The sequence below is a fragment of the Salminus brasiliensis genome, chromosome 16, assembly GCF_030463535.1.
Source record: "Salminus brasiliensis chromosome 16, fSalBra1.hap2, whole genome shotgun sequence".
Taxonomy (NCBI): domain Eukaryota; kingdom Metazoa; phylum Chordata; class Actinopteri; order Characiformes; family Bryconidae; genus Salminus; species Salminus brasiliensis.
The window spans coordinates 35,630,430-35,658,381 of record NC_132893.1 but is presented as its reverse complement, the minus strand read 5'-3'; the positions used below and the strand labels follow the sequence as shown (position 1 = coordinate 35,658,381).

At 43.8% G+C, this 27,952-nt stretch overlaps 1 protein-coding gene across 1 annotated transcript; it reads left to right on the top strand.

Moving 5' to 3' along the window:
* The first annotated feature begins 312 nt into the window (after positions 1-312).
* dok2l (docking protein 2-like) lies at positions 313-25,198 on the top strand. The gene is made up of 5 exons (XM_072658354.1): positions 313-812; positions 5,868-6,164; positions 7,637-7,748; positions 22,566-22,741; positions 23,644-25,198. The coding sequence occupies exons 1-5, from the start codon at positions 753-755 to the stop codon at positions 24,439-24,441; spliced, it is 1,443 nt and encodes a 480-aa protein (XP_072514455.1). The 5' UTR covers positions 313-752; the 3' UTR covers positions 24,442-25,198.
* The last annotated feature ends 2,754 nt before the right edge of the window (positions 25,199-27,952 follow it).

Here is a 27,952-nt window from a genome sequence, read left to right as displayed (position 1 = left end):
GTGGATACAGAAAAATTCATAGTGGATACTGAGCTACTACTGAAAGTCAGTTTAGGAAGTAAAACCGATCAAATTTGCTGACGCTGAAAATATCGGTATGAATTGTGTGAAAGAGTCTGAAAAATGTTTTACAGTAACCCTCACTTCTGCAACGAGGGCCAGCCACACAGAAAACCCCCCTCAGCTCACACACACACACTCTCACACACACACACACACACACACACACACACACACACTCACATACACACACACACTCACATACACACCCACGCATCTGAGCGAAGTGACTCATTTAGATCTGCAGTTCACAGGAAGTAAAGTTTTAAAGGCACTCCGGTTCACGCGGGCCACAAACAATACACCCCAGCAGAACAGCAGACTCGAAGAAGAGGAAGAGAGAGAGGGAGAAGGAAAATGTGTTAGGAAAGTAAGAAGAACAAGAGAACAACAAAGTGATCGAGTAGAGAGAAAGTGAGACGAGAGACGAGAGAAAGAGACACAAAGACCAGAGGAGACCAGAGGAGAGAGCGAGAGACATAGGAGAGACAGAAGTAGATGAGGAAAGAGAGAGAGAAGGAACGAGACAACGAGAAAAGAGTGAAAGTTAGTGAAACAGGAAAAACCGAGACACAGGAGAAGACAAAGACAGAGAGAGACAAAGACAGAGAGCGAGAGAGATAGCCAAAGAGATAAGAGAGAGAGAGAGAGGGAGTCATTGAGGGAGTGAGGGAGTGTTCTGTGGATGAACGATGGATGAGGACATCCGAATGAGAGGAATGCTCTATCAGTATCAGCACCGCTTTGGAAAGGTGAGACCCTTCATACCTTCCTTCAGACAGACGCTGAAGATCATGCTCGCAGTCCGCTGCTGCTGCTATCTCTTTAACACAGCTCTCAAATGTAATTCCATCAGTCCACATGTAATTACTCAGCCAGTAATGTCATTAATCACATGTGCATTCTGCACGAGCAGCTGTGAGTCTGCACGCCTGACTGTACTGCATTGCATTTAGGCTGTTTAAGGGGCTTAAGGGGAATTCCACCAACTTTTACATTTCTCTGCTTAAATACAAAATGTAATGGAACCAACATTAATCACTCTGAATGGGTTTGGTGGTGTGAAACGCTCGGTTCTAGATAAGCTCCCCCAGTCAGAGCTGTGGTTCTACAGTGGAGGTGAAGGGAAGCAGACGTCTGAAGCTCTAATAAAAGCTCCTCACAGAAAGTTCTTCACCTAATGGTGATGAAGACGCTGCCTGATGCCTGAGACACGGTTCTACCAGAGTTCTGAGAAGAGTTCGGCTCTAGAACCTGCTTTTAGAACCAGATCATTAAAATGGTGGAGGGATACATGCTGCAGGGTGTAGTGCAGCTACAGAAAGTAGTCCCTAAAGAGAACTGCATTAGTTCAGATTCTCCACTATTTTACCCTCATCATCATCATCATCATCATCATTCCATATAAAACTCAGAAGACTCGTGTAGCTGCACTGGTGGGTTTGGATATGAAATAATATAATAATAATATTTAATAAAATATACCACCGCTGTGTAGAAGTCTGACTTTACGGCATAAGCAGCACTTTTACTGGAGAAGGGTTTAGAGACTCCCAGCACCTCTGATTTTTAAGTCTAAAAGAAAGGGTTCCATGTTCTAGCACCTGTCCTTTGTACCGCGTCGTACCGTGTGCTCAGCAGAAGAGAGGAAACTGAGGAAATTGGCCACAGCAATTTCATTTCTGAGCTTTTTAAGTCTTTCCGGAGTGTTTCCAGCTTTCACTGTTTCTCTCTGAAGTCCAGAAAAAGAACAGGAGGGGTGTTCTCAGATTGGCAGCCCTTTATTTATTTTTTTTATCAGCTCTTCACACAAAGCAGATGCTGGGGAAAGAGAACACCTGTCAGCCGGTAAGGTCAGGCCTAAAGGAGCTCATTCCCACACTGTTCCTGCTGAATCACTGCTCCGACACGGCAGCTGGTAAAGGAAAACAGCGCTCGCTATCAAATCTGCGAGGCTGCGAGATGAAAACACGCCTGTAGCTGCAGGAACACGCCGTGGGATGGGGTTTGCATAATGCTTAAAGGGCCCATACCATAAAAAAAGACAATCATACATATTCATACAGTGTGTACACATGTGGACGGCTTCAAAAGGCGCTGTTCACTCTCCAGCCTGTGTATTTAAATTAGGCTGGGGTTGTGACATCACAACCATGAGCGTGCATTAACCCAGGCCCACCAGTTACCAACCTACAGCAGTTTAGCCCCGCCCATTTATAAGTTATAAGGAAAGTTTTAACACAGACTGCTTTTAAATAATACAGAAAACAAGGTAGCCAATCAGAATAGAGCTCATTTACACATATTACTCTTAAAGGCACAGCAACAGATCAGTGTTACATTTGCCTTTCAAGTTATTTAAAAGAATATACAGTGTTTTTAAGTTGTGTATCTATTACCGTTTATAATTCGATACACTTGTTTGTATCACTGCAATGTACACAGTCATATCAGAACATTATGACCACCCCTGGCTTGGTACAGGAGCTCTGATCTGCCCAATATTATGCAGGTGGTTTTAATGTTACGGCTGATCGGTGTATATCAGTGGACACTCCTGCTCTGCAGTACAGGTTGCTGACAGTGGTCAGGACTGTGTAGCGTGCTTCCTGCTCTGACATAGACCTCTGTACCTGACATCATGCCCATATTAGGAGCTTTAGACACCATATCAGAGAAATTGCTGTATTTGCACTCTTTCCTGCGGCTGGATTCGAACCCCAGCTGTTCCAGGTAGCTATGATTTGGGGGGAAGCATGGCAGGATTGTTCTCTTCACCCTCACGTATCAAACGGCGCTCATTTTCTGCTCTCTGTGGTGTAGATTAGCATTAGTATGTTTTTTCCATTTCTGTTTATAGGCCTCTGTTTGAGGTTCTCACCAGAACTGAAACAGCAGTTAAGTTTCACGCTTTACCCAGGAGGCCGGTGGTTTTGTGCCTCTGCAACGCAATGTGAGTCTCATGGGTTTTCACACTAAAAATTAGCACGAGAGAACATTTGCTACACAAACTGGCTGGCATGCTGCAGAGTAGCATCTCCGCTAACAGCTTACTCTGGATTCTTACATCATTTGCATTGCACTGTTCAGCATCACTCACCAGCCTGAAAACTGTGTACTGGCCACTTTATCAGAAACCTTGCTGGGGTTCAGTTAGAGGCTCAGTGGCTCTCATCTGTTGATGCACACTTTGTGGTAGCCTACACTAGATATTCATCAGAGGTCAGTTTCTGAACACAGAGACACTGTTGTCTAGACACGTTTGGGTTGGCCTCAACCTATCTGTGGCATTAATGTGTATGAAGACCACAGCAGCAGTCCTGTGCTCATACTACTACCACACTACTACTAGCTACCAGGCTAAAAACAACCCAGTTTGGGTCTTAGGAGTTACGCCCTTTAAAAAAATGGTTCCTCAAGGGTTCTTGGCGATAGGTCATGATGACAAATATATATAGCACCATGATGACTCAAACAGCCTCTTTGGATTGGTGGAAAGCCACTGCACCAACTGAGCCATCATTGCCACAACTGAGCTACCACTGTCCCAACTGAACCACTACTGCCCCAATCAAGCCACCAGTGCCGTAACTGTGCCACTATGGTCCCATTTGAGCCACCACTGGCCCAACTAAGCAAATGCTGCCCCAACAGAGCCACCACTGACTAAACTGAGCCACCCCTCCTAAAAGCCACTACTGCCCTAACTAAGCCACTACCGCTTCAACTGAGCCACCGCTTTTCTTAACTGATTCACCGCTGCCCCAAGTGAACCACTGCTGCCCTAACTGAGCCACCACTGTACCCCATCTGAGCCATCACTGCCCCAACTGAGCAACCATTGCTCCCACCACTGCCTTAACTGAGCCACCACTGCCTTAACTGAGCCATCACTGCCCCAACTGAGCCTCCATTGCCCCAATTGAGCCACCATTGCTCCTACCACTGCCTTAACTGAGCCATCACTGCCCCAACTGAGCCGCCACTGCCCAACTGAGCCGCCATTGCTCCAATTGAGCCACCATTGCTCCCACCACTGCCTTAACTGAGCCACCACTGCCTTAACTGAGCCACCACTGTACCCCATCTGAGCCATCACTGCCCCAACTGAGCAACCATTGCTCCCACCACTGCCTTAACTGAGCCACCACTGCCCCAACTGAGCCGCCACTGCCCCAATTGAGCCACCATTGCCCCAACAGAACCACAATTGCCCCACCACTGCCTTAACTGAGCCATCACTGCCCCAACTGAGCCACCATTGCCCCAACTGAGCAACTATTGTCCCCACCACTGCCTTAACTGAGCCATCACTGCCCAACTGAGCTACTATTGGCTTAACTTAGCCGCACTGACCCAACAGGCACAACCCAGCATTTGACTTCGGCCCAGTGCTGCATGCGCAAAGTTTACGAATAATAAAACAGACTTCTGCTGTTGCTTTTCTCAACATTACAACAGAAAGCAGAAGGAGAAGTTCAGCTATGGAAAAAATGACTCAAGAGTGGTGGAGGGAGACGGCTGCTCGGTAGACAGTGTGAGAACGAGCTGGTTTGGAAATGATCCGGTTGTGTAAACTGTTTGCTTTAAAAAAGGAAACCTAGGACACTCTTGTGATACAAGCAGGTCTATTTGAGTCCATATGCAGAACTGAGGTTCTGTTTAAAGGTTAACAAACTTGAAGAAACGGCAGGGATTTCTGCATGGCGACGAGTCATTTATTGACATTTACAGCATTTATCAGACTCTCTTCTCCAGAGTACAGAAGAGCTTCACTGTTTACTGAAGAAGAACCTCAGCTAGTTTAAATAGACTAAAATTCAGATCCTCTAATCTTAGACTCTACTAAACACAAGTCAATATGCAGACCATAATACTCTACTCTTCACCCAAGTCCTCTCAGAAGAGGAGGGTCTTCAGTCTGGGTTTGAGGACAGTGAGTGTTGGACTCTGCTGTTCGGACACCCAGGGGAAGCTCGTTCCTCCACTTCGGTGCAGGACAGTAAAAAGTCTGGACGCTCGTCTTCCGTGGATCTTAAAGGATGGCGGGTCGAGCCGAGCCGGACTTGAAGCTGGAAGGGCTCTCGGTGCAGATCAGCTTTTGATTGACCATCGCGATCAAGTACGGAGGGGCTGTCTGGTCCAGTCTGGCTTTGTAGACCAGAGTCAGGGGTCTGAATCTGATGACCTGGTCAGCAGCTACAGGAAGGCAGTGAAGAGAGAACGCAGCAGTGGAGGAGCTGAACATGAGTGAACTTAGAGACGTTGAAGACGACCGACCCGCTGTGTTCTGGATCAGTTGCTGGAGTCTGATGGTGCGCAGAGGAAGACCAGCCAGAGAAGAGCTCAAGAGAGTCAAGTCTGGAAGTGAGGAGATACTGAACGAGCACCTGGGCGACTCTCTAGAGAGGAAGGGTGAAATTCTCCAGATGTTGTTCAGGTTTCTCCAAGTAATCAGCCGGCAGCCAGGCAACACTAGAGCACTGAACACTATATAGAAAGGAAAACCTCTTGTACATGGGTCCTTCATAGCACCAGAACAGCTCCATTGTTGTTGTAAGAACCAATTCTCAGTACTATCTAGAACACTTTTTGTATAGAGTATCATGTGAAGCCCCTCTGTTATTGGATTTTACGAGTTATCGCTTTAAAGGAAGGTATTAAATACGAGAGCATGACAGATTCGAACTCAGCACGACTCCCATTAGCATGGAATTAGAGCAGCTCTGTTCTGTGCATTATGCATGTTCCTAATACCCCTGTTCTGCCTCTGTTCTCTCTCTGTGTGTGTATGTGTGTGTGTTTAGAAGTGGAAGAAGGTGTGGTGTGTGTTGTCGGCTGACAGCTTGAACAGCGCGGCTCGGCTGGAGCTGTATGAGTTCAGACAGGCGTCGTTGAGCGAAGGCCTGAGCGGGAAACGCTCGGAGGGTAAGAAGGTGATCCTGCTGCGCGACTGCGTTCAGATCGCGGAGAAAGAGTGCGCAGACTGTCCCAAAAACTGCGGCACCTTCCAGATGGAGACGACAAGCAAGCTCTTCACCTTCGCCGCCCAGGCCCAGGACGTCCAGAGCTGGGTCAAAGAACTGTGCAGACAGGCCTTTCCTGTAAATACACACACACACACACACACACACACACAATACCATACAATACAGTGGGGTCCAATATCCATTACACTATAATACACTGCAAGAGACAATCCAGTGTGATGCATTGAAATACAATACAGATGAAGTTATGACACTTTACACTATAAGAGATGACAGGCAATACGCTCCAGTACAGTACAATATGTTATAATATAATATAATATGACACAAATATCATGCAGCAGTACAGTATGACACATTACAGCAGAGCATTGTTTATTATATCTGCCATTTTTTTTTAACATCAAATGCAAACTTATTATATATCAGGATGGTCCAGTGACCAGACCCAGCCAGAGCAGGTTTCAGCTAGCTGTAAATATGAGGTCAACAGGCGTTCTGTTCCTCTGCCAAAGACTGTGGTATGCAGGAGGCTGAAAATGCTGGAATAAATAAATAAATTAAAAAACACCAAACTGAGTCACAAACTGTAGATTTTAGAGTTTAAAGCCTCTTAGAAACACCAGATCAGAGCTCACTAACAGCTCACTAACACTAATAGGTCCAGGTCTGCTATTTAAAGCGACAGTCTGTAAGTTTGGGAGATTTGGGGATTTAGAGACCTCTCTGGTGAGAACGTGTAATTGCATCTAGTATAGAGTGGATGAATCTAAATAATATATTTTTACATTTAGTCATCTTCTTTGGCCGTGGCCCTGGATCCTCTTTTAAAGGCAGTGTATGTGACGTGAACGGGAAAACTCTCACAAAAACCTACCAGACCACTCTGTCTGTTTTCAGAATGAATATATTTGGCTCTTGCAGGGACGGTCACGCTGCACACTGATACTATTTATTACAGTATTTTGCTCCTCCCCCCCTCAGACAGACTACTGCTTTTCAACTTAAATGAAAAAAATATTAAGGACTGCTGCTTTAATTGTGAGGGAGTGTTCATTTTAACAGGTGTATCTTTTTTTCTAGCCTATACAGTGCAGGTTTAGCAGGCCTGGAAAAACTCACAGACCAATCATGTGCACTGCGAATATCACATGTGACTCTGCTCAGCCAATCAGATGTTTGCATTATGGGAGACAGTGGAGAAGAAAGCCAGTTGAAAGTTGGTTGTCATGGGGGCTCTAAATCATATAAAGAAATAATAATTGTAACTCTTCACCAGTATGTCTCATGTGCTTTGAGACCGTGGTGATTATCAGAGCAGTGATGTTTTTTTTTAAAGTATTGTTTTATTTTTACATTTCAGCTCAGTAACAATGTACTGGATTGTAATTGAACTGTAATCTGATTGGATATTCAGTTGTTACTCTACATAAAATGCTGATAGAGCTACTAGGCTACGTCAGTTTACAGGATTTGGTTAGAGATGTGGGCTCGAGATGTCGGGGAGGCCGGCTGTGTGTGTAAAACTGCAGTGTTCTGTCAGAGCTGGTTGTAAAGCTGTGCTATTTTTTCTGTGCCTGTTTCAGCTGAACCAAGCTGAGAGCAGATTAGCCGGGCAGGCCAGTGTCCTTCATCCTCCTGTGAGAGATCACTCGTCCGTGGAGATGAAGGAAAACTCTCTCTACGAGACCGCCAGCGGTAAGACCGCCTCTGTTTACACACACACACACACACACACACACACACACGCGCACACACACACACACAAGCCCTATATCCTTCCTGTGGCACACTACACACACACACATACACGTCTGCTCGGTGGGAACGGAGTTGTTCCCATGTTTAGTGATTTGTGTCTTGATTGCAGGCTCTATTTCACTCCGACTGACGGAGTGTGTGTGAACACAGCCGCTGCTCCTCGTGTGGCCGGATTGCTATATCACTGTAAATGACCTGTAAAGGCTGTTGTGTTAATACTCTGCTCACACAGCAGACGTCCTGCTGCTTCTTCTTGCAGTGACACTGAGCTTCAAGACCTTATCCTGTGCTTCACTGGCTCGGAGCAGAGCAGAGCAGCCGACTAGCTTGAGTACTTGTGACCAGATGTTTACGTAGCAATACTACTTAGCAATAATACGATTCAATATGATATGATATGTTATAGAGCAATACAATATTTTACAATACGATAGTTTACATTACAATATTTTATGATACAGTGTTACAATATGATATATTACAATACAATATTTTACAATATTTTACAATACAATACATACAAATTACAAAATGATATTTATGCTATTTTACAATACAATATTTTACAATATTTTACAAAACAATGTTACAATATGATATTTTACAATACAATATTTTGCAATACTATGTTACAATATGATATATTACAATACAATATTTTACAATATTTTACAATACAATGTTACAATTCGATATTTGACAATACAATATTTTACAATACTATATTTGACTATATTTTACGATACAATGTCACAATATGATATTTTACAATACAATATTTTACTATATTTTACAATACAATATTTTACAATACAATATTTAGTAATACAATATTACAATATAATATTTTACAATTCAATATGTTACAATATGATAATTTACAATACAATATTTTACAATGCAATATTTTACTATATTTTACAATACAATATGTTACAATACAATATTTTTGGCCTAGGCTCTAGGACTAGTCAACCTAAGCCCCAGCCCTAGCCCTTACACTAGCCATAGTCCTAGGCCTTAATCCTAACCCTAGTCTTAGAGCTTGCCCTTTGCCCTAGCCATGGCCTAACCCTTTCCTTAACCATAGCCCTAGGCCTAGCCAGCCCTAGCCTTAACCCTAAACCATAATCCTAGTCCAAGCCCTAATCCTAACATTAACCTCAATGCTAATCCTAACTGACCACACAGTAGACACTTTTCTGCTTAGGTCTGAACCTGAAGGGGAACTGCCTGACTAGCTGACTAGCATATCTGTCCAAATCTGAACTGTAAAGAAAAGTGCAGACTGACCTCGTCTGCAGACAAACGAGCTGATCGATGCTCCCTGCTGGTCCCAAAAAGGGCCTTGAGGCATTATGAGGACTTGACCGCTGACTTCTGTCAGGCAGACCTATTATTACTGTGGTTCAGTGGCAGGAGGAACGAGATCGACTGTTAAAACCGAGGCTTTAACTCCGGGTCGCGGGTGCAGTCTTTGGGGCCTACAAATCCATCTAGCAGCCGACCCCGGGGTCAGCGTCGTTTCACTCTGCCTGGAGCCGCTATATGTGCACTCTGGGCAGTGATGAAAGGAGCTACTCTGTCATCTTCTATGGGTTTTTTACAAAGTCAGTGTGGCCGACTGTTTTACCTCAGTGTTACTTTCAGTAGCATTGCTGTGGTTTCCCCAATCCACAAGCTCTGCCCCAGCTCTGGTGGTCAGTCGGAATGGAACAGTGATGGTTCCTATGGTTCTATGAAGTACTTGAATGACCATCAGGCAGTACCACAGCACGTCTGCCGTGCAAGCTAAGCATACATCTTCTTCTGCCGTACGAAATCCAGGCATCAGTGGCTCTGTGTGCTTCATTTTGAGCTTTGCTGACATCAGCGGTTAGCTCTTCATGTCGTCATTGTGAAATATTATTTAAGTCAGCACTTTGTGCCTGTTTCAGTGTCAAGAAATGACAAATACTCTTTATTGACAAAAGTATTGGGACACCTGCTCATTCATGTTTTCTTTTCAAAACCATTATTGTGAGAATTTGATTGTATTCAGCGACAAGAGCGTTAGTGAGGTCAGGATATTGGATGATGATCACCACCCCACTTCATGAACCCAAATGCATGAACCCAAAGGTACTGGCTGGAGCTCCTCCACCATCATTCCAGAGAACACAGTTCTTCCACTGCTCCACAGCTCCTCAATGCTGGGGGGCTTTATACCCCTCTACTAATAATGTTTATCTGCTCAGAGAGTCCTATTCTATTGGCAATACTTCTCTACAGGGGCTAGACAAACTGTGTATGCGCATTTTCATGTCTGTGTAACTTTAAGTAGCCAAATGCATTCATTAGAAGGGGTGTCCACAAATATTTGGACATGCAGTGTGTATGTGGAAGAATGTGGACGGCATTTATATCCCACCAAGCGAGACACGTGTGTACACACATCAATAACTCTCTCCAGATCAGGATGTCATCTACGCTCTGACTCTGACTCGAGTGTACCGAAAGTTTACAATCTGCACATCCCACACATTCTCCACTTTCCTCAGACTACTGCAGGCGTTTTGTTATTGCCAGCAATACCTGCGATGGTTAAGGTCAATTTCTGGCTGCCAGGTGACGAAGAGGAGGGCTTTGCAGATTTGGGTGATATTTCCACATCTGAAGCCTGAAGTAAATACTGTACAAAACTGTGAGAAGAGCACTGAGCATGTCTCCACAGTGCACCCATAGGTTTCCATAGCATCCATCTGCAGCCTCCACCCACGCAGGCCCGCGTTGGAAGATTCAGACCTGAATGTAAGATGTTCGTTTATGATATTGACCTGAGATTGATCCACTCAGCTTGCTCTGGAGTTCAGGAGAGAGTCTGAACCGCAGCTGCACCTGTTCTGCACTTTTTGATGGTTTTGCAATGGTGTTCTGTCTTCCTGTGGTCATATTTTCACTTCCTGCAGCCTGACCACTTCAGCTCTCACAGAGTCTCTGCTTTTCAGGTACACACAGACTTTATACAAGCAATAATACAAATAACGTCCCAGAGCTACAGTCTCTCATTAGGGTGAATATTAATAACTCTAAATGTAGGTATTGTGATATACACTGAGGAGGCGGAGCTACAGTCTCTCATTAGGGTGAATATTAATAACACTCTAAATGTAGGTATTGTGATATACACTGAGGAGGCGGAGCTACAGTCTCTCATTAGGGTGAATATTAATAACACTCTAAATGTAGGTATTGTGATATACACTGAGGAGGCGGAGCTATAGTCTCTTATGCGGGTGTATATTAATAACAGTGGTGGTTTATTTCAGTCTGCCCTGCTGAAGGACAAACAGGCTTTTTCTGACTTCAGAACCTCGGGCCAGAGACAAATTGACCATTTGGGCCACAGGTGGCTCACCCTGATTCCATTACAGTCTGCTGGAGATGGGGTGTGTTCCCAGTTGTGTGTGTGTGTGTATGTGTGTGTGTGTGTGTGTGTGTGTGTGTGTGCAGTACCATCTCTAATTAAATGAAACAGAGGGATATAAGCCATCTTAAAATTTGCCAACAGCCACCTCCACCTGACAGCATCCGCCGCTCGCCCACCGGGGAGACAACAGAGGGAGGACAGAGACAGACGTTTAACACGAAAGAGAGGGATGGGTATAGGGAGGGAGAGAGAGGAGAGAGAGGGGAATCGCCATAGCTCCAGTGCTAATCGGTGGGGTATAAGCTTCTATTACTTGTTAGCTACATTACCCTTATAGCTCCAGTGCTAATCGGTGGGGTGTAAACTTCCATAAATGCTTGTTAGCTACATTACCCTTATAGCTCCCGTGCTAATCGGTGGGGTGTAAACTTCCATAACTGCTTGTTAGCTACATTACCCTTATAGCTCCCGTGCTAATCGGTGGGGCATAAGCTTCTATTACTTGTTAGCTACATTATTCTTATAGCTCCAGTGCTAATCGGTGGGGCATAAGCTTCTATTACTTGTTAGCTACATTATTCTTATAGCTCCAGTGCTAATCGGTGGGGTGTAAGTTTCTATTACTTGTTAGCTACATTATTCTTATAGCATCAGTGCTGATCAGTGGGGTGCACGCTTCTTTCACCTGTTAGCTACATTACCATCATAGCGCCTTTGCTAATTGGTGGGGTATAAGCTGCTATTACTTGTTAGGTACATTACCTTTATAGCTTCAGTGCTAATTAGTGGGGTGTAAACGTCTACTACTCTTTAAGTACATTATGTCCATGGCACCAGTGCTAATTGGTGGGGTATATGATTCTATACTTGTTAGGTACATTATTCTTATAGCTTCAGTGCTAATTAGTGTGAAATAAGCTAGTATCACAGTGCTTTGTGCATTAGCCTTGGAATTGGTGGGGCGTAGGCTTCATCAGTCATTAGCTACATTAGCCTGTGGTAGACCTGTGGTGTAAAAGTAAAGAAGTAAACTTCAGATTCCGAACATGTTTTAGAGATTTTTGCTGAAGTATCGCTTTAATGCCGCAGTTTGAAGCTTAATTTTATTCAACAGGGGACGCTTTAAAGTCCTGAAACAGGTTTTACCTTTAGTCACAGAGCTGTTTAAGGCTAAAATATGATCAGACGCTCGTCTGCAGAGAAACACAGCCGCTAGCGGTTAGCCTCGCGGTGCTGTGGAGATAATTGGATTGAAAGCACCTGCCGACAGATTTGATTGGACGGCGAGGCGTTTCCAGTTGAAAGTTGCTGTTTGCTCTGGGAGTTCAACATCAAAGGAGAAGCCGAGTACAATCAGAGCCCCAATCCTCAAACACTTCAACACAGCAGCAAAACCACCAACCACGGCGCCTCACACACACCTCAGACACACTCCCGATCCTGTCGGGCTGAATACCCTCATAGCCGGGATGACACCCAGCTCAGCTGAGCACCCTCACTGCCTTCATTCCCAGAGGGGTGGGGCACCCACCAGCCTTCCAAATAATTACAACTCTGGCCACACAACCATTCCAGTAGATCAGTCGGATGAAGTTTATAATTATTCATGTCCAAATGTTTGTGGACACCCCCCCCCCAAATGAAGGCATTCAGCTACTTTAAGTGCCACAGCTTGCCTAGTCCCTGTAGAGCAGTACTGTCAATAGAATAGGACCAACCAAGCATTAAGCCATTGGCACCATGCTGGATTGATGGTGGTGGAGCTCCATCCATTACTTTTGGGATGAGCTTGGGATGAGGGGCGGGGGTTGACCTCTTGACCTCACTAAAGCTCTTGTTGCTGAATGCAAAAAGAAAAAAATCATCCAGTTACTCCAACAAATGAATGAGGAGGTGTCCCAATACTTTTGCCCATATAGTGTACTGTATCTCTCACACTGTTCTGAATGACCCTGCCTCAGATTTGGCTGCACAGTATCAGATTTAAGGTGGCTTTATTAGCCGAGATGAGTTTGTGCCGTGTCGCCACACCCTCATCCACTTTCCACCCTCCTCCGCACTCCTAATCGGGTGTCTCTGAGCGCCCACAGTTCTCTAATAGGTTCTCTCTCTTCTTTAAATCTGATCTGCTGACACCATATGAATGCAGACTTTGAAATAGTGCTGTAAGAGCAGGCGGCTTTGCAATAAACCTGTCAGGAGCGATCTGGGTGACTTTTAAAGGAGCTGAATGGTCACTGAATTTAACAGAGACTCGCACGGAAGTCTCGCAACTGGGCTTCATATCAGATGGTCCAGCATTCATACAGATAAGAGTCTTCTGTCAGACGTGCAGTTCTCTAATAATAGGTGCCTGGTTTGTGCTGGTGAAGCTCTCTGTGAGTAAAGGTAGTGATATCTGCTCTGAGGTCGCAGTTTATTTTCTGCTCATCAGGAAGGAAGTGGTTGCTGTGTTGCGTTTTTGGCTGTGCAGTGAGGGAGCAGCGTCTGTGATTACCAGCTCAGTGCTGCTTCAGGCCTGCTCCAGTTTGATCAATCTGAGAGAAAAAACAAAGGCTGTCCTTATTAAAACCACCACAGAACACGATTATGGGGGATTTAAGGTGGCGTTCGGTGTCTTAATAATACATTTGTGAGTTTGCTCGGGGTGAAAATGCTCAGATGCTGTTACTTTACTTCGAAATGAAGCAAGCTAATTCTGCTAGAGTCAAGCTCTGCTCTCTGATTGGCTGTTTTTTCATACATCACCATGCTGACAGCTCACAGAACCCACAAATCTTAGTGTGGTTTTAACACAGTTACAAAAACTGATTGTTTGGAATAGCTAATTTTACTATGACGTCTTGAGAGACGCCCGATTAGGAGTGCGGAGGAGGGTGGAAAGTGGATGAGGGTGTGGCGACACGGCAACTCATCTCAGTCATCTCAGAGCGTTAGTGAGGTCAGGATGTTGGATGACAAACCAATCCACCTCATCATCCCCTAGCTCATCCTAAAAGTACTGGATGGAGCTCCACCACCATCATTCCAGAGAACACAGTTCTTCCACTGCTCCACAGCTCCTCAATGCTGGGGGGCTTTATACCCCTCTAGCCCACGCCTGGCATTAGGCAGCATAAGGTAAAGGTGCACATATTTGTCACTGTACAGTGAAATGTGTCCTCCGCATTTAACCCATCTGTGGTAGTGAACACACACACACTAGTGAACTAGGAGCAGTGAGTACATACATACATACATACACACACACACACACACACACACACACACAGAGTGGTGGGCAGCCAACTCCAGCGCCCGGGGAGCAGAGAGGGTAAAGGGCCTTGCTCAAGGGCCCAACAGTGGCAGCCTGCCAAGCCCGGGTATCGAACCCACAACCCTGTTATCAATATCCCGGGCGCTCTAACCGCTGAGCCACCACTATAGCTTCATGCTTATTGATCTGCTCCAGAGAGTCCTATTCTATTGGCAGTACTTCTCTGGAAAATCTGAGGCCAGTGTCATTCAGAACAGTGTGAAAGATGTACACTATGTGGGCAAAAGTATTGGGACACCTGCTCATTCATCGTTTCTTCTGAAATCAAGGGCATTAAAAGGAGTTGATCCTGCTTTTGTTGGAGTAACTGTCTCTACTGGAGGAGCATTGCTGTGAGAATTTGATTGCGTTTTGCGACAAGAGCGTTACTTACTAGGTCAGGATGTTGGATGATGATCACGACCCCACCTCATCATCCCCAACTCATCTCAGCTCATCCCAAAAGTACTGGATGGAGCTCCTCCACCATCATTCCAGAGAATACAGTTCAATGTTGGGGGGCTTTATACCCCTCCAGCCCATGCCTGCTCCAGAGAGTCCTATTCTATTGGCAGTACTTCTTCTCTACAGGGACTAGACAAGCTGTGTGTGTGTTTGGGCATTTACACATCTGTGTCAGCAGCAATGTCAGCAACTTAAAGTAGCTGAATGCATTCATTAGAAGGGGTGTCCACAAACATTTGGACATGTAGTGTATGAACAAGGAGGGTGAAGATGGCTTTTACCATAGTCTACACTACGCTGCAGCACCAACCGAAACCTGAACCCTTACAAAGGCACGACTTGCTACCAGACCTTCGGCCTACATGCACCTGAGGTGCGCTCTCTGTAGAAGCGTTCTCTGTGGGGGAAACCACCATAACCTCATAATAAAGAAATGGAACCTGCAGTGTTCTCTGGGCCGGCTCTGCGTGGAGACGTGTAGTACAGGTTGGAGTGGCTAGCGTCTTATTTTGTCCTCAGCAGCTGATGAATTGAGGTCATTAAGAGGCTTTTTAATCAATGTCTTGGCAATCAGCGCTGATTAAGACTCACCACTGCTAATTAGACCCTCTGCCAAAGCAGCAGCTGAGATCAGCTCCAAACCCTGCTGATGGAGGGCTGCGCCGATCACGGCCAAACTTCTCACAAAGTGTTCATTTTCATTGATGACATAAACATGGTCCTTATAGCCTATATCAACATGAGTCTCGGCACTTTTCTGGTAGGAGGTTGACAAGAGGCAGACGCTTGTTATTCAGGGCTCTTCACCTTCTGTAACGGAGAGCTGACTCTAACTTCTAATCTCCTTACAATCGACCAATCAGCCTTCATTTTCACTCTGAAACACTGGACATTGAGGGCGACCCATGTTTTTAAATGTAGCGGAGCATTTACAGTAAACAGGGATTAAAAGAGAAAAAAAGCAAGAGATCAAAAGAGAGCAAAATTAATGAAGGTAAATAAACAAAAAAATATATATATATATATAAACAAGATTCAAGATTGAAGAGTTGCACATTGTCAGAAATAAGCAGTTACACTGTACAATAAACTTCTTACTCTGCAGTTTCTTACTTTCCATTTACCCACATAATCTCTCTCTCTCTCTCTCTCTCTCTCTCTATATATATATATATATATATAAAAGATAGACAGAATTAGAATATATATATATATACACACTAAGTACACTAAATGTATATGTATGTGTAATGTGTAAAGTGCATTGTGCAGTACAAAAGTAGATTAAGAGTAACCATGATATAATTACAAAATTAAGATTTAATTATTAAAAGAGAAAACATACATTAAACTGAAATAGAAATTCAGAAATGAACCATATAAATGACAAATAAAGCCAGAATTAGGAGGTAAACTTAAAAAATCTTTATTACATATTATATCTCTATATATCTATTATTACATTCAAGTCAAAAATGAATTGAAAGTAAGATTTCAAAACAATAAAAGGAAAAGCTTTGAATTTGTGGAACGTTTGAATGGACCTATCCTCACAGTCTCATTATCTATTGATCTTATCCGAACACCTCAGCTGGAATAAAGACACGCTGCTCTCATTAAGGTCAAAAGGTCAGGAATCGGATATGTGTCTGATCTCGGACCACACTGCCTTTAAGTGAGTCAGTGTGTTAGTGTGAAGGGTTCTTAGTTAGGGCTATAGTTCTGCATAGTTCTGACACCTCAAAAGAACATCTGGATGCTTCAGTGGTTCAGATTGGTGGAAAACCTTTTGTAGACGGTTCTATGAAGAACCTTTTAAAAGTTTTGGTTCTATGTGGCACAAAAAAGAGTTATCATACCCTTTTCAGTACTATACAGAACCCTTTTAGCCTGAATCTATGGAGGAAGTACCAGCTGAAGTAGAAACAGCTCAAGCTCCAATAAACAAATCACTCACTGCTGCCCTCTACAGGTCTTATTAGATGGCACAACCTTTACTGTTTTAATTAGAACCAATAATACTCAAATACTGCAGCAATACTTCTGTTTAGTATTAATATTTTTGCATCATTCTGTGCTCTTCTCAGAACTGAGACCCCTTAGAAAACACCCTGCATTCATATTCCTTTAATTAATAATTGAATTTTGGGAACAGCTTGCCATCACAGAGACCCATAAGCATGTATATTGTAGGTGCTGAGTAAATGTAGGTATTGTGATATACACTGAGGAGGCGGAGCTACAGTCTCTCATTAGGGTGAATATTAATAAGGCTCTAAATGTAGGTATTGTGATATACACTGAGGAGGAGGAGCTACAGTCTCTCATTAGGGTGAATATTAATAACGCTCTAAATGTAGGTATTGTGATATACACTGAGGAGGAGGAGCTACAGTCTCTCATTAGGGTGAATAATATTAATAAGGCTCTAAATGTAGGTATTGTGATATACACTGAGGAGAAGGAGCTACAGTCTCTCATTAGGGTGAATATTAATAACGCTCTAAATGTAGGTATTGTGATATACACTGAGGAGGAGGAGCTACAGTCTCTCATTAGGGTGAATATTAATAACGCTCTAAATGTAGGTATTGTGATATACACTGAGGAGGCGGAGCTACAGTCTCTCATTAGGGTGAATATTAATAACGTTCTAAATGTAGGTACTGTGATATACACTGAGGAGGCGGAGCTACAGTCTCTCATTAGGGTGAATATTAATAACGCTCTAAATGTAGATAATGTGATATACACTGAGGAGGCGGAGCTACAGTCTCTCATTAGGGTGAATATTAATAACGCTCTAAATGTAGGTACTGTGATATACACTGAGGAGGCGGAGCTACAGTCTCTCATTAGGGTGAATATTAATAACGCTCTAAATGTAGGTACTGTGATATACACTGAGGAGGCGGAGCTACAGTCTCTCATTAGGGTGAATATTAATAACGCTCTAAATGTAGGTATTGTGATATACACTGAGGAGGCGGAGCTACAGTCTCTCATTAGGGTGAATATTAATAACGCTCTAAATGTAGGTATTGTGATATACACTGAGGAGGCGGAGCTACAGTCTCTCATTAGGGTGAATATTAATAACGCTCTAAATGTAGGTGTTGTGATATACACTGAGGAGGCGGAGCTACAGTCTCTCATTAGGGTGAATATTAATAACGCTCTAAATGTAGGTGTTGTGATATACACTGAGGAGGCGGAGCTACAGTCTCTCATTAGGGTGAATATTAATAACGCTCTAAATGTAGGTATTGTGATATACGCTGAGGAGGCGGAGCTACAGTCTCTCATTAGGGTGAATATTAATAACGCTCTAAATGTAGGTATTGTGATATACACTGAGGAGGCGGAGCTACAGTCTCTTATTAGAGTGAATTTCATAAACATGTTGAGGTGTGTGTGTGTGTGTGTGTGTGTGTCTCATTCATGCATAAATAGACACAGGGAGTTTGTAAAAAGGCGTAAAGCCAGGTAACCAGAAGAAAGCAGTGGAGAGTGTCCTTGACAGCAGCTTTTGCTGAAATGAAAGGCAACGTCCAACAGAAGCCGTTCTAAAATAGACAGCCTTCATCTGCCGGGGAAATAAAAACATTCAAAATATCCTTCGCTGAGCAGCAGAGGGTGAAATGAAAGAGCAGCACAAATGTGCAAAATAAGAGAAAAGCTCTGGCCTTACTCCACACCTGACTGAGGGGAAATGCTCTGCAGTGTAATCGAGTTCACCCCGGTCCGGAGTGCAAAGCCTAGTGGGTAATGGCGAGTCTAAAGCAACAGAAGCTCAGAGGGTTGTTCAGGTTAACCAACAGATGCGAACTGTGCTGCCGCCTCATGATTATCTCTTTACCCCGGCTTGGCACTCGGGCCGCACCTCCGGGAGCACCGCTGGGCCGCTATCTCCAGAGGGGCAGCGCTGAAAACAGCCCTGAAGAAAAGAAAAACAAATAAATCTGATGTTCTTCTGGGCTGCCGGGCGGCCGGCCAGCTGGATCCACACCCGCTTCATCTAGAAACGCGGCGAGGAAAGGAAAAGATCCTTTTGTGCTCTTCGGAGAGTGACAGCTGTGAACATCCATAGGAGGAACAAAGGCCGAGCTCAGACAGACCTGGCTTTTCGCTCTGCTCCTGCAGACATCCATCCAATTCTGAATTACAGAGTTATCTCCAGGGAGAGGGGCGCCCTACAGCCTCACTTTCAATAACACAATCTGGTAAAAGAGACGTCCAGCGGAGTGGAAAAGAGAAAAGGGAACTGGGGACACGACTGACATTGAGCCCTTTCTTATATATTTACCCTCCAGTGCTTTAAAACAAGTGTACGTGTCGTTAAAGGGGAACTCCACTGGTCACTGACATTCTTTGTATAAGTAAAGGATTAAGATATGAACACTGTTGTTCGGAGTGGATTTGCTGTGAAACGCTCTGTTCTCCAGAAACACACCAAGTCCAACAGTTTCACAGTGGTGGTCAATAGAACCAGATGTCTAAACCTCCTCAGTGTATATCACAATACCTACATTTAGAGCGTTATTAATATTCACCCTAATGAGAGACTGTAGCTCCTCCTCCTCAGTGTATATCACAATACCTACATTTAGAGCGTTATTAATATTCACCCTAATGAGAGACTGTAGCTCCGCCTCCTCAGTGTATATCACAATGCCTACATTTAGAGCGTTATTAATATTCACCCTAATGAGAGACTGTAGCTCCGCCTCCTCAGTGTATATCACAATACCTACATTTAGAGCGTTATTAATATTATTCACCCTAATGAGAGACTGTAGCTCCTCCTCCTCAGTGTATATCACAATACCTACATTTAGAGCGTTATTAATATTCACCCTAATGAGAGACTGTAGCTCCGCCTCCTCAGTGTATATCACAATACCTACATTTAGAGCGTTATTAATATTCACCCTAATGAGAGACTGTAGCTCCGCCTCCTCAGTGTATATCACAATACCTACATTTAGAGCGTTATTAATATTCACCCTAATGACAGACTGTAGCTCCGCCTCCTCAGTGTATATCACAATACCTACATTTAGAGCGTTATTAATATTCACCCTAATGAGAGACTATAGCTCCGCCTCCTCAGTGTATATCACAATACCTACATTTAGAGCGTTATTAATATTCACCCTAATGAGAGACTGTAGCTCCGCCTCCTCAGTGTATATCACAATACCTACATTTAGAGCGTTATTAATATTCACCCTAATGAGAGACTGTAGCTCCGCCTCCTCAGTGTATATCACAATACCTACATTTAGAGCGTTATTATTATTCACCCTAATGAGAGACTATAGCTCCGCCTCCTCAGTGTATATCACAATACCTACATTTAGAGCGTTATTAATATTCACCCTAATGAGAGACTGTAGCTCCGCCTCCTCAGTGTATATCACAATACCTACATTTAGAGCGTTATTAATATTCACCCTAATGAGAGACTGTAGCTCCGCCTCCTCAGTGTACATCACAATACCTACATTTAGAGCGTTATTAATATTCACCCTAATGAGAGACTATAGCTCCGCCTCCTCAGTGTATATCACAATACCTACATTTAGAGCGTTATTAATATTCACCCTAATGAGAGACTGTAGCTCCGCCTCCTCAGTGTATATCACAATACCTACATTTAGAGCGTTATTAATATTCACCCTAATGAGAGACTGTAGCTCCGCCTCCTCAGTGTATATCACAATACCTATATTTAGAGCGTCATTAATATTCACGCTAATGAGAGACTGTAGCTCCGCCTCCTCAGTGTATATCACAATACCTACATTTAGAGCGTTATTAATTATAATTCACCTTAATGAGAGACTGTAGCTCCGCCTCCTCAGTGTATATCACAATACCTACATTTAGAGCGTTATTAATATTCACCCTAATGAGAGACTGTAGCTCCGCCTCCTCAGTGTATATCACAATACCTACATTTAGAGCGTGATTAATATTCACCCTAATGAGAGACTGTAGCTCCGCCTCCTCAGTGTATATCACAATACCTACATTTAGAGCATTATTAATATTCACCCTAATGAGAGACTGTAGCTCCTCCTCCTCAGTGTATATCACAATACCTACATTTAGAGCGTTATTAATATTCACCCTAATGAGAGACTGTAGCTCCGCCTCCTCAGTGTATATCACAATACCTACATTTAGAGCGTTATTATTATTCACCCTAATGAGAGACTGTAGCTCCGCCTCCTCAGTGTATATCACAATACCTACATTTAGAGCGTTATTAATATTCACCCTAATGAGAGACTGTAGCTCCGCCTCCTCAGTGTATATCACAATACCTACATTTAGAGCATCATTAATATTCACGCTAATGAGAGACTGTAGCTCCGCCTCCTCAGTGTATATCACAATACCTACATTTAGAGCATTATTAATATTCACCCTAATGAGAGACTGTAGCTCCGCCTCCTCAGTGTATATCACAATACCTACATTTAGAGCGTTATTAATATTCACCCTAATGAGAGACTGTAGCTCCGCCTCCTCAGTGTATATCACAATACCTACATTTAGAGAGTTATTAATTATTATTCACCCTAATGAGAGACTGTAGCTCCGCCTCCTGTGTGTGTATATACACACTTTGGGCCTTCAAGAGCCTTTTTTTCTCCTCCCACACAGAGGGCTGTGATTGGTCGATTTGCATGTCAATCTAAAATTCTCTTCTCGCCAAAGTAAACGTTTCCTGAGCAGACGTTTAGGTGATAGGGGAAGTCTGCACTGTTAGACTTCTCTAAACCAGACCAGACATCCATCTATTTTTGAATTACAGAGTGATCTCCAGGGAGGAGGACGCCCTACAGGCTCGCTTTCAATAACACAGTGAGGTTGAGGAGACGCTCAGCAGAGTGCAGAAGAGGAAGAGGAACTGGGGACACTGGGGACGTTTCGTACAGATCTACCCTCCAGTGTTTAACAGAAGTGCAGAAAACCTTCATTCTTAATAATGTGTCCTTGTAGTCGTCTTCAGTGTCCACTGTATTTTCATTTTCACTTTAGATTAATCATCCATGCTTCTACACTACATGTCCAAAAATTTGTGGACACCCCTTCTACTGAATGCATTCAGCTGACACAGACACACACACACCTTTTGGCACCATGCTGCCTAATAATGCCAGGCGTGGACTAGAGGGGTATAAAGCCCCCCAGCATTGAGCTGGGTAGATCTAGTAGAAAGTCTTCTTCTCTGGACAGTAGAGACAGTTACTCCAACAAAAGCAGGAGAAACTCTTTTAATCCCCTTGATTTCAGAAGAAACAATGGATGAGCAGGTGTCCCAATACTTTTGTCCACAAAAATATCAGAGAAAGAAGTAAGACCAGATGTTTCTTTACCTGTACATTGACTTCTTTTGACATCTTTTGATGACACAAGAGAATGTAGGTCCTGGGTGATGCTTTCTGCACAGATGTCAGAACGAACATTGTTGTGAGAACATCTGGGATATAAAACATTTAGAGGTATTGCAGCACATTTCGTGTTTCAGGACCCAGTGGCATCATTAACGCTGTGTTTTCTCTTTGTGTAGCAGCGCGAGATTTCCTGGTTATTGCAATGGGTACGGATGCGGCGCTGCGGTGTAAGCTGTACGGAGAATACATCCTGACCCCTCAAGACGACCGCATTCTGCTGAAGGACCATAAAACCAAAAAGGTCATCCTCTCCTGGCCATACTGCTTCATCAGAAAATTTGGGCAGGACAAGGTAAGCTGGACAAAGAGTTTTAGAGGAGACGGGACACAAATATTAACATAACATTTATTGCTTTAAACCTTAAGCAATTGTCATCACTCGTCACATGACATCCCCAGACTGGGAGGACATCTCACACTTGCTGAGCAGCAGTTAGACCGTAGGGCCGGTCTAGAGCTGTGAAATTCCACTCTATAAATGTCTGGTAGCTCCGCCTCCTCAGTGTATATCACAATACCTACATTTAGAGCGTTATTAATATTCACCCTAATGAGAGACTGTAGCTCCGCCTCCTCAGTGTATATCACAATACCTACATTTAGAGCGTTATTAATATTCACCCTAATGAGAGACTGTAGCTCCACCTCCTCAGTGTATATCACAATACCTACATTTAGAGCGTTATTAATATTCACCCTGAGAGACTGTAGCTCCGCCTCCTCAGTGTATATCACAACACCTACATTTAGAGCTAAAGTAATCAGTTACTGTATCAGTTGAAGTCGGCCTGACTTTACTCTACACTCTACAGTAACTGTATTATATGTTATTATGTATTATATTGGTGTTCATCTCTGCTTTTTAAAATTTATACAGGCCATAAATGTTCACACAATGAAAAAAGAGCAGCTGCAATTTCAAAATTTTACATGGTGTACTTTATCAGCACTGATCTCTCTCTCAGAATACAGCGGTTCAGTCTAATTACAGGCAGCGACTGCGGTCCTGTAGTGATAATGAAGGTGTGTTCTGGAGACGTTCTCGTTCGTATTTGCATGCCTTTTCTCCAGGGGGGATAAACAGCTTGTTTTTAGAATCGCTCCACAAGTTTTAGGCAGGCATCACACTGCTGAAAACAGAAGTGTTCAAGTTTCGGTTCCTTCTACTCTTCTACTCTCTTCTTTCCTCTCCAGCTGTCCTTCTCCTTCGAGGCCGGCCGCAGGTGTGAGACCGGAGAGGGAAACTTTGAGTTTACGACCAACCAAGGCGACCGGATCTTCAAAATTGTTAGCGCCGCCATCCAAACCCTTCCGCAGTCTGAGAAACCAGGGAGTAAACCCAAGCCTGCAGAGAAGGTAGAGCCGGTTCCTCAGAGCATGGAGGACACCTGTGTGTACAGTACAGTGAACCACACGCCGTACGAGAGCGCAGGCCAGGAGGGGAGATTTTCGCCCGGTCCCAAACAGCGCCAAATCAAAAAACTGACCCCGACCTTCAGGAGCTTGTCTCTAAATGCCATAGAGCCTCCGAACAAAGGTCAAGTGAGGAACATCAACAGCTGCCCTTCCTCTACGCCCTCCAGCACCCCGCACGTCCAGGAGCCACTTTACGCTACAGTTGCCAAACCCCGCGTTCCCGAGCCGAAGAACGACCAGAAGAGCCACTGGCAGGGCATTAACGACTACCTGCACCAGCTTGGGCCTCTTCCTGACCCTCTAGAGGACGTGGACTATTCTCCAGCAGATGAAACCGGAGAAATGCTGCAGGATGACCTGCTGGCTCCGTCCTTTGACCAGTCAGAGGACTATATCGGCGAAAGCATTTACTCAGAGCCGAAGGATTATGATGGTCGTGCTGCCTGGGAGGCATCCAGAGAATATCACCTCCCGGAGGAGATACTGGGAAGTAGGGGGGTGGAGAATGGTGGAGAAGAACAAGCAGAGGGATTCTCCACTTATGATAACCTGATGAGTCGAGGAAAGAGGCTGTAATTGTTTTAAATCCACCAATAGGAGGCGCTGTGTTCAATTTTCATACCCTGTAAATATGTGAAAATCTCTGTAGAGACACTTCTGCTCATTTCATATCAAAATGCAAAACTGTTTATTTACTGAATTTATCAGATTTAAAAAAAGCAAACATAACATGATGTGTGGAGAAGTTATGATACGTTTAGTAGAAATTCATTTCTATCAATTCAAGTCAGTAAAGTGAGAGTGTCTACCTGTAATTAACTCTATATAACATTAGAATGAACCCAAATAAACATAAAGTCAGTGGTAAAGTTATGTTAGTTAGATGTTGGTTAGAGGAGCACAGTTAGAAGAACACAGGTTTGGGTGTTAGATGTTGAATGGAAACTGGGAATTCTGGCCTTCCTCCAGGGCAGTGCTGGGAGTGGTGTAATGTCAGGTGTAATGGATTGTTTATTTGTTTATTTAATGTTCATGTATTTTTGAAACTGTTACTGCTCAGATAATCATCTTTACAGATCACGGTCTCTGATGTTTACTGTACACGCATGCATATCTAATGTACATATGCTGTATATAAGCTATTGTGGACGGACACAGTGTATATCATTGTGTATTTATCTCGTTGCAGATGTGATTTGCTCTGTTATTATATACTGATGCTAATGACACTTTGATGTTTCATTCTTCAGACGTAGATCTTTGCTGTTTCTTCTCTCCAGCCAGTTCCTGCTGAGGATTGTCAAAATAAACGACAGCATTGTTGTAACTGTAATTGTTGTAATTGTTGTAACCTGGAGTGGCTTAAATATTCCCACAGCATTGCTACAGATTTACTACGCCTGATGGTTACTCTGGTATTTTAGGTGGTGGTTGAGGAGGTGAGAGGTTGTTCAGGTATTGCTAGGTGGCTGCTACATAGTGGCGATGGTTCCTATGATGTTGTTAGGTGGATGCTATGGTATATGTCCAGTTATTTGTGGACACACTTGAAGTCTCACCCATTGCTGACTCAGATGTTCAAATGCACACACACAGCTTGTCTAGTCCCTGTAGAGAAGTACTGCTAATAGAATAGGACTGGAGCAGATCAACATCATGAACCTATTGGCTACATGCTGCCTAATAATGCCAGGTGTGGGCTAGAGGGGTATAAAGCCCCCCAGCATTGAGGAGCTGTGGAGCAGTGGAAGAACTGTGTTCTCTGGAATGATGGTGGTGGAGCTCCATCCAGTACTTTTGAATGGGATGAGTTGGGGCCTCAATAACACTCTTGTTGCTGAATGCAATCAAATTCTCACAGCAATGCTCGTCCTCCAGAATGTAGTAGAAAGTCTTCTTCTCTGGACAGTGGAGGCAGTTACTCCAACAAAAGCAGGATCAGCTCTTTAATCCCCTTGATTTCAGAAGAAACAGTGAATGAGCAGGTGTCCCAATACTTTTTGTGTATGTAGTATATCTCTAGTAGCTGGTACGGGGTTGCTAGGTGGTTGCTATGAGAGGTACTTGCTAAGGTACATCTAAAGTACACCTATGTGGTTGCTATGGTAATTAGTAACCACATAGTACTTACTAGGCGATTGCTTTAAGGTTGCTTTCGGAGGTGGATCCTTAGGTGTTATTGGGTGGGTGCTATGTTCCAGTATCTTAGGTATCTTAGGTACACCTAAGGTATAACTATTGGATTGCTGTGGCACTGAAAGTGGCTGCTATGGCTATGTACTTGTTTCATGGTGACATACAGGGGGCGCCAAAACAATTGCACAGCCATTTTTGAGCATTCCACCATTTTTGTTATTTTGAAACTGTACAGCCAATCAAAAGTACCTTTAAAAGCACAACTGTCCCAAAACCACAGAGCACCCAGCAGTTGGCTCAATATCCCCAGTATCACGACCGCTGATAGAGGCATTAGCTGAGGCTGGATGCTACCATAAAAGCTGCAGAGGGTCAGAATAACAGACCAAACACAAAACAGACACTTTAAAAACACACCTGGCCACTTTATTGGAAACCCTAACACCTTGCCTTAACTCTCCACAGTGACCAGAGCCCCGTCCCTCTGCTGTGGGTTGGGTTAGAGAGAGCTTATGCAACATCCTCACACACCAGCATGAGCTTCTGTCTTCACCAGCACTCAGGAAGGCTTTCAATTAACACACACAAACACACACAGACAAACACGCAAACACACAAACACACACACACACACACACACACACCATGAAGGAGAATACTCGATCAGAGAACGACGGGCTGAGAGCTTTCTGCTTTTGGTTTCCTCAAAGTAGGAAAAGAATGTTTGAGTGCAGTTGCATCACACACACACACACACACACACACACACACACACACACTCATTTGGCAGCAGGGGAAATATATAATAAATACCTTGTATCTCCAAAACAGGAGCTTAACAGGAGAAGCAAAACATGTTCTTAACTTTCAATGGAAGTCAATGCAAAAAAATGAAGCATTTCTATTGGTCCATTTATTATGACATTCTGATACTATATAAAGAACAACTGTCTGATTTACATTATGGAGAAAACTCCACCAGTGTTCTCATAGAAACGGGAAGTGTGAAGACCTGAGACACTTAGACGAGGGTCAGATGGTCATGTCTAGACAGCTAGACCGGTGAGCGTCTCCCAAACGGCTCCAGTGCCTGTGGAAGGTCCCCCAGGCAGTCTTGAAGGGACGGACTAACAGCCAGCACACTGACACGCAAACGGTGGCGAGGGTCATCCTGTGTGGGCAAAACCGACAGTGGTGGTACCGGGAGGAAGAGGAACACATCACAACACAGTGCGGCACCCCCTGCTGCACATGAGGCTATATATCTGCAGGCCGGTCTGAGTGCCCATGCTGACCCCTGTCCACCGTCTGCTACAATGAACTTGTGAGAATCAGAGCTGGACCTTGGAGGAATGGATGGAAGAAGGTGGTCCTGAGTTTCTTCTCCATCATGTGGACAGGTGGGTAGGTGCGTGTGCTCCCTGTGTTCACCTGCGGAAAGTGCTGGAACAACTGGTCTGATCCACAGCAGCTCCACCTCACAATCTACAGGACTTAAAGCCAGGATCTGCTGGAACGTCTTAATGCAGATGCCTCAGATTCCAGACCTTCAGAGGTCTGCAGAGGGAGCAGTTTTAGTGGAATATTGAATAGAGTTATAATATGCAGATTTGTGATCACATGAAAAATAAAATGGATATAAAAGTGTTATAACAGTAAAAGCATTTATTTAACCAATTTAATGTCCAGAACATTAGACCACCAGCAGGCCCAGGCCTTCATTCCTCACTCGGCTTGCTTTATTCTCCATGTAATTACAGAATAATAAGCTGGATGGAATTAAAGGGTTAAATAGATTGTTTGGTGAGTACTTTAATTTACGCTTATTTGGCTGATCAGCTACATTTGGGGTAAGAGTATAAATGTGATGCTTAAGCTCTTTCTATTGTTTAAGCATAATTAATGCTCATAAAGTGCTAATTGAAGAGACAAGCTTTCAGACCGTAGTTGA

What these genes read in the sequence shown, in the direction of transcription:
- dok2l (XM_072658354.1), top strand. Translation starts at nt 753, where the DNA reads ATGGATGAGGACATCCGAATGAGAGGAATGCTCTATCAGTATCAGCAC. An exon ending in ATCAGCACCGCTTTGGAAAG is followed by an intron (nt 813 to 5,867) that starts GTGAGACCCTTC and finishes GTGTGTGTTTAG; the next exon opens with AAGTGGAAGAAGGTGTGGTG. An exon ending in TCTCTACGAGACCGCCAGCG is followed by an intron (nt 7,749 to 22,565) that starts GTAAGACCGCCT and finishes CTCTTTGTGTAG; the next exon opens with CAGCGCGAGATTTCCTGGTT.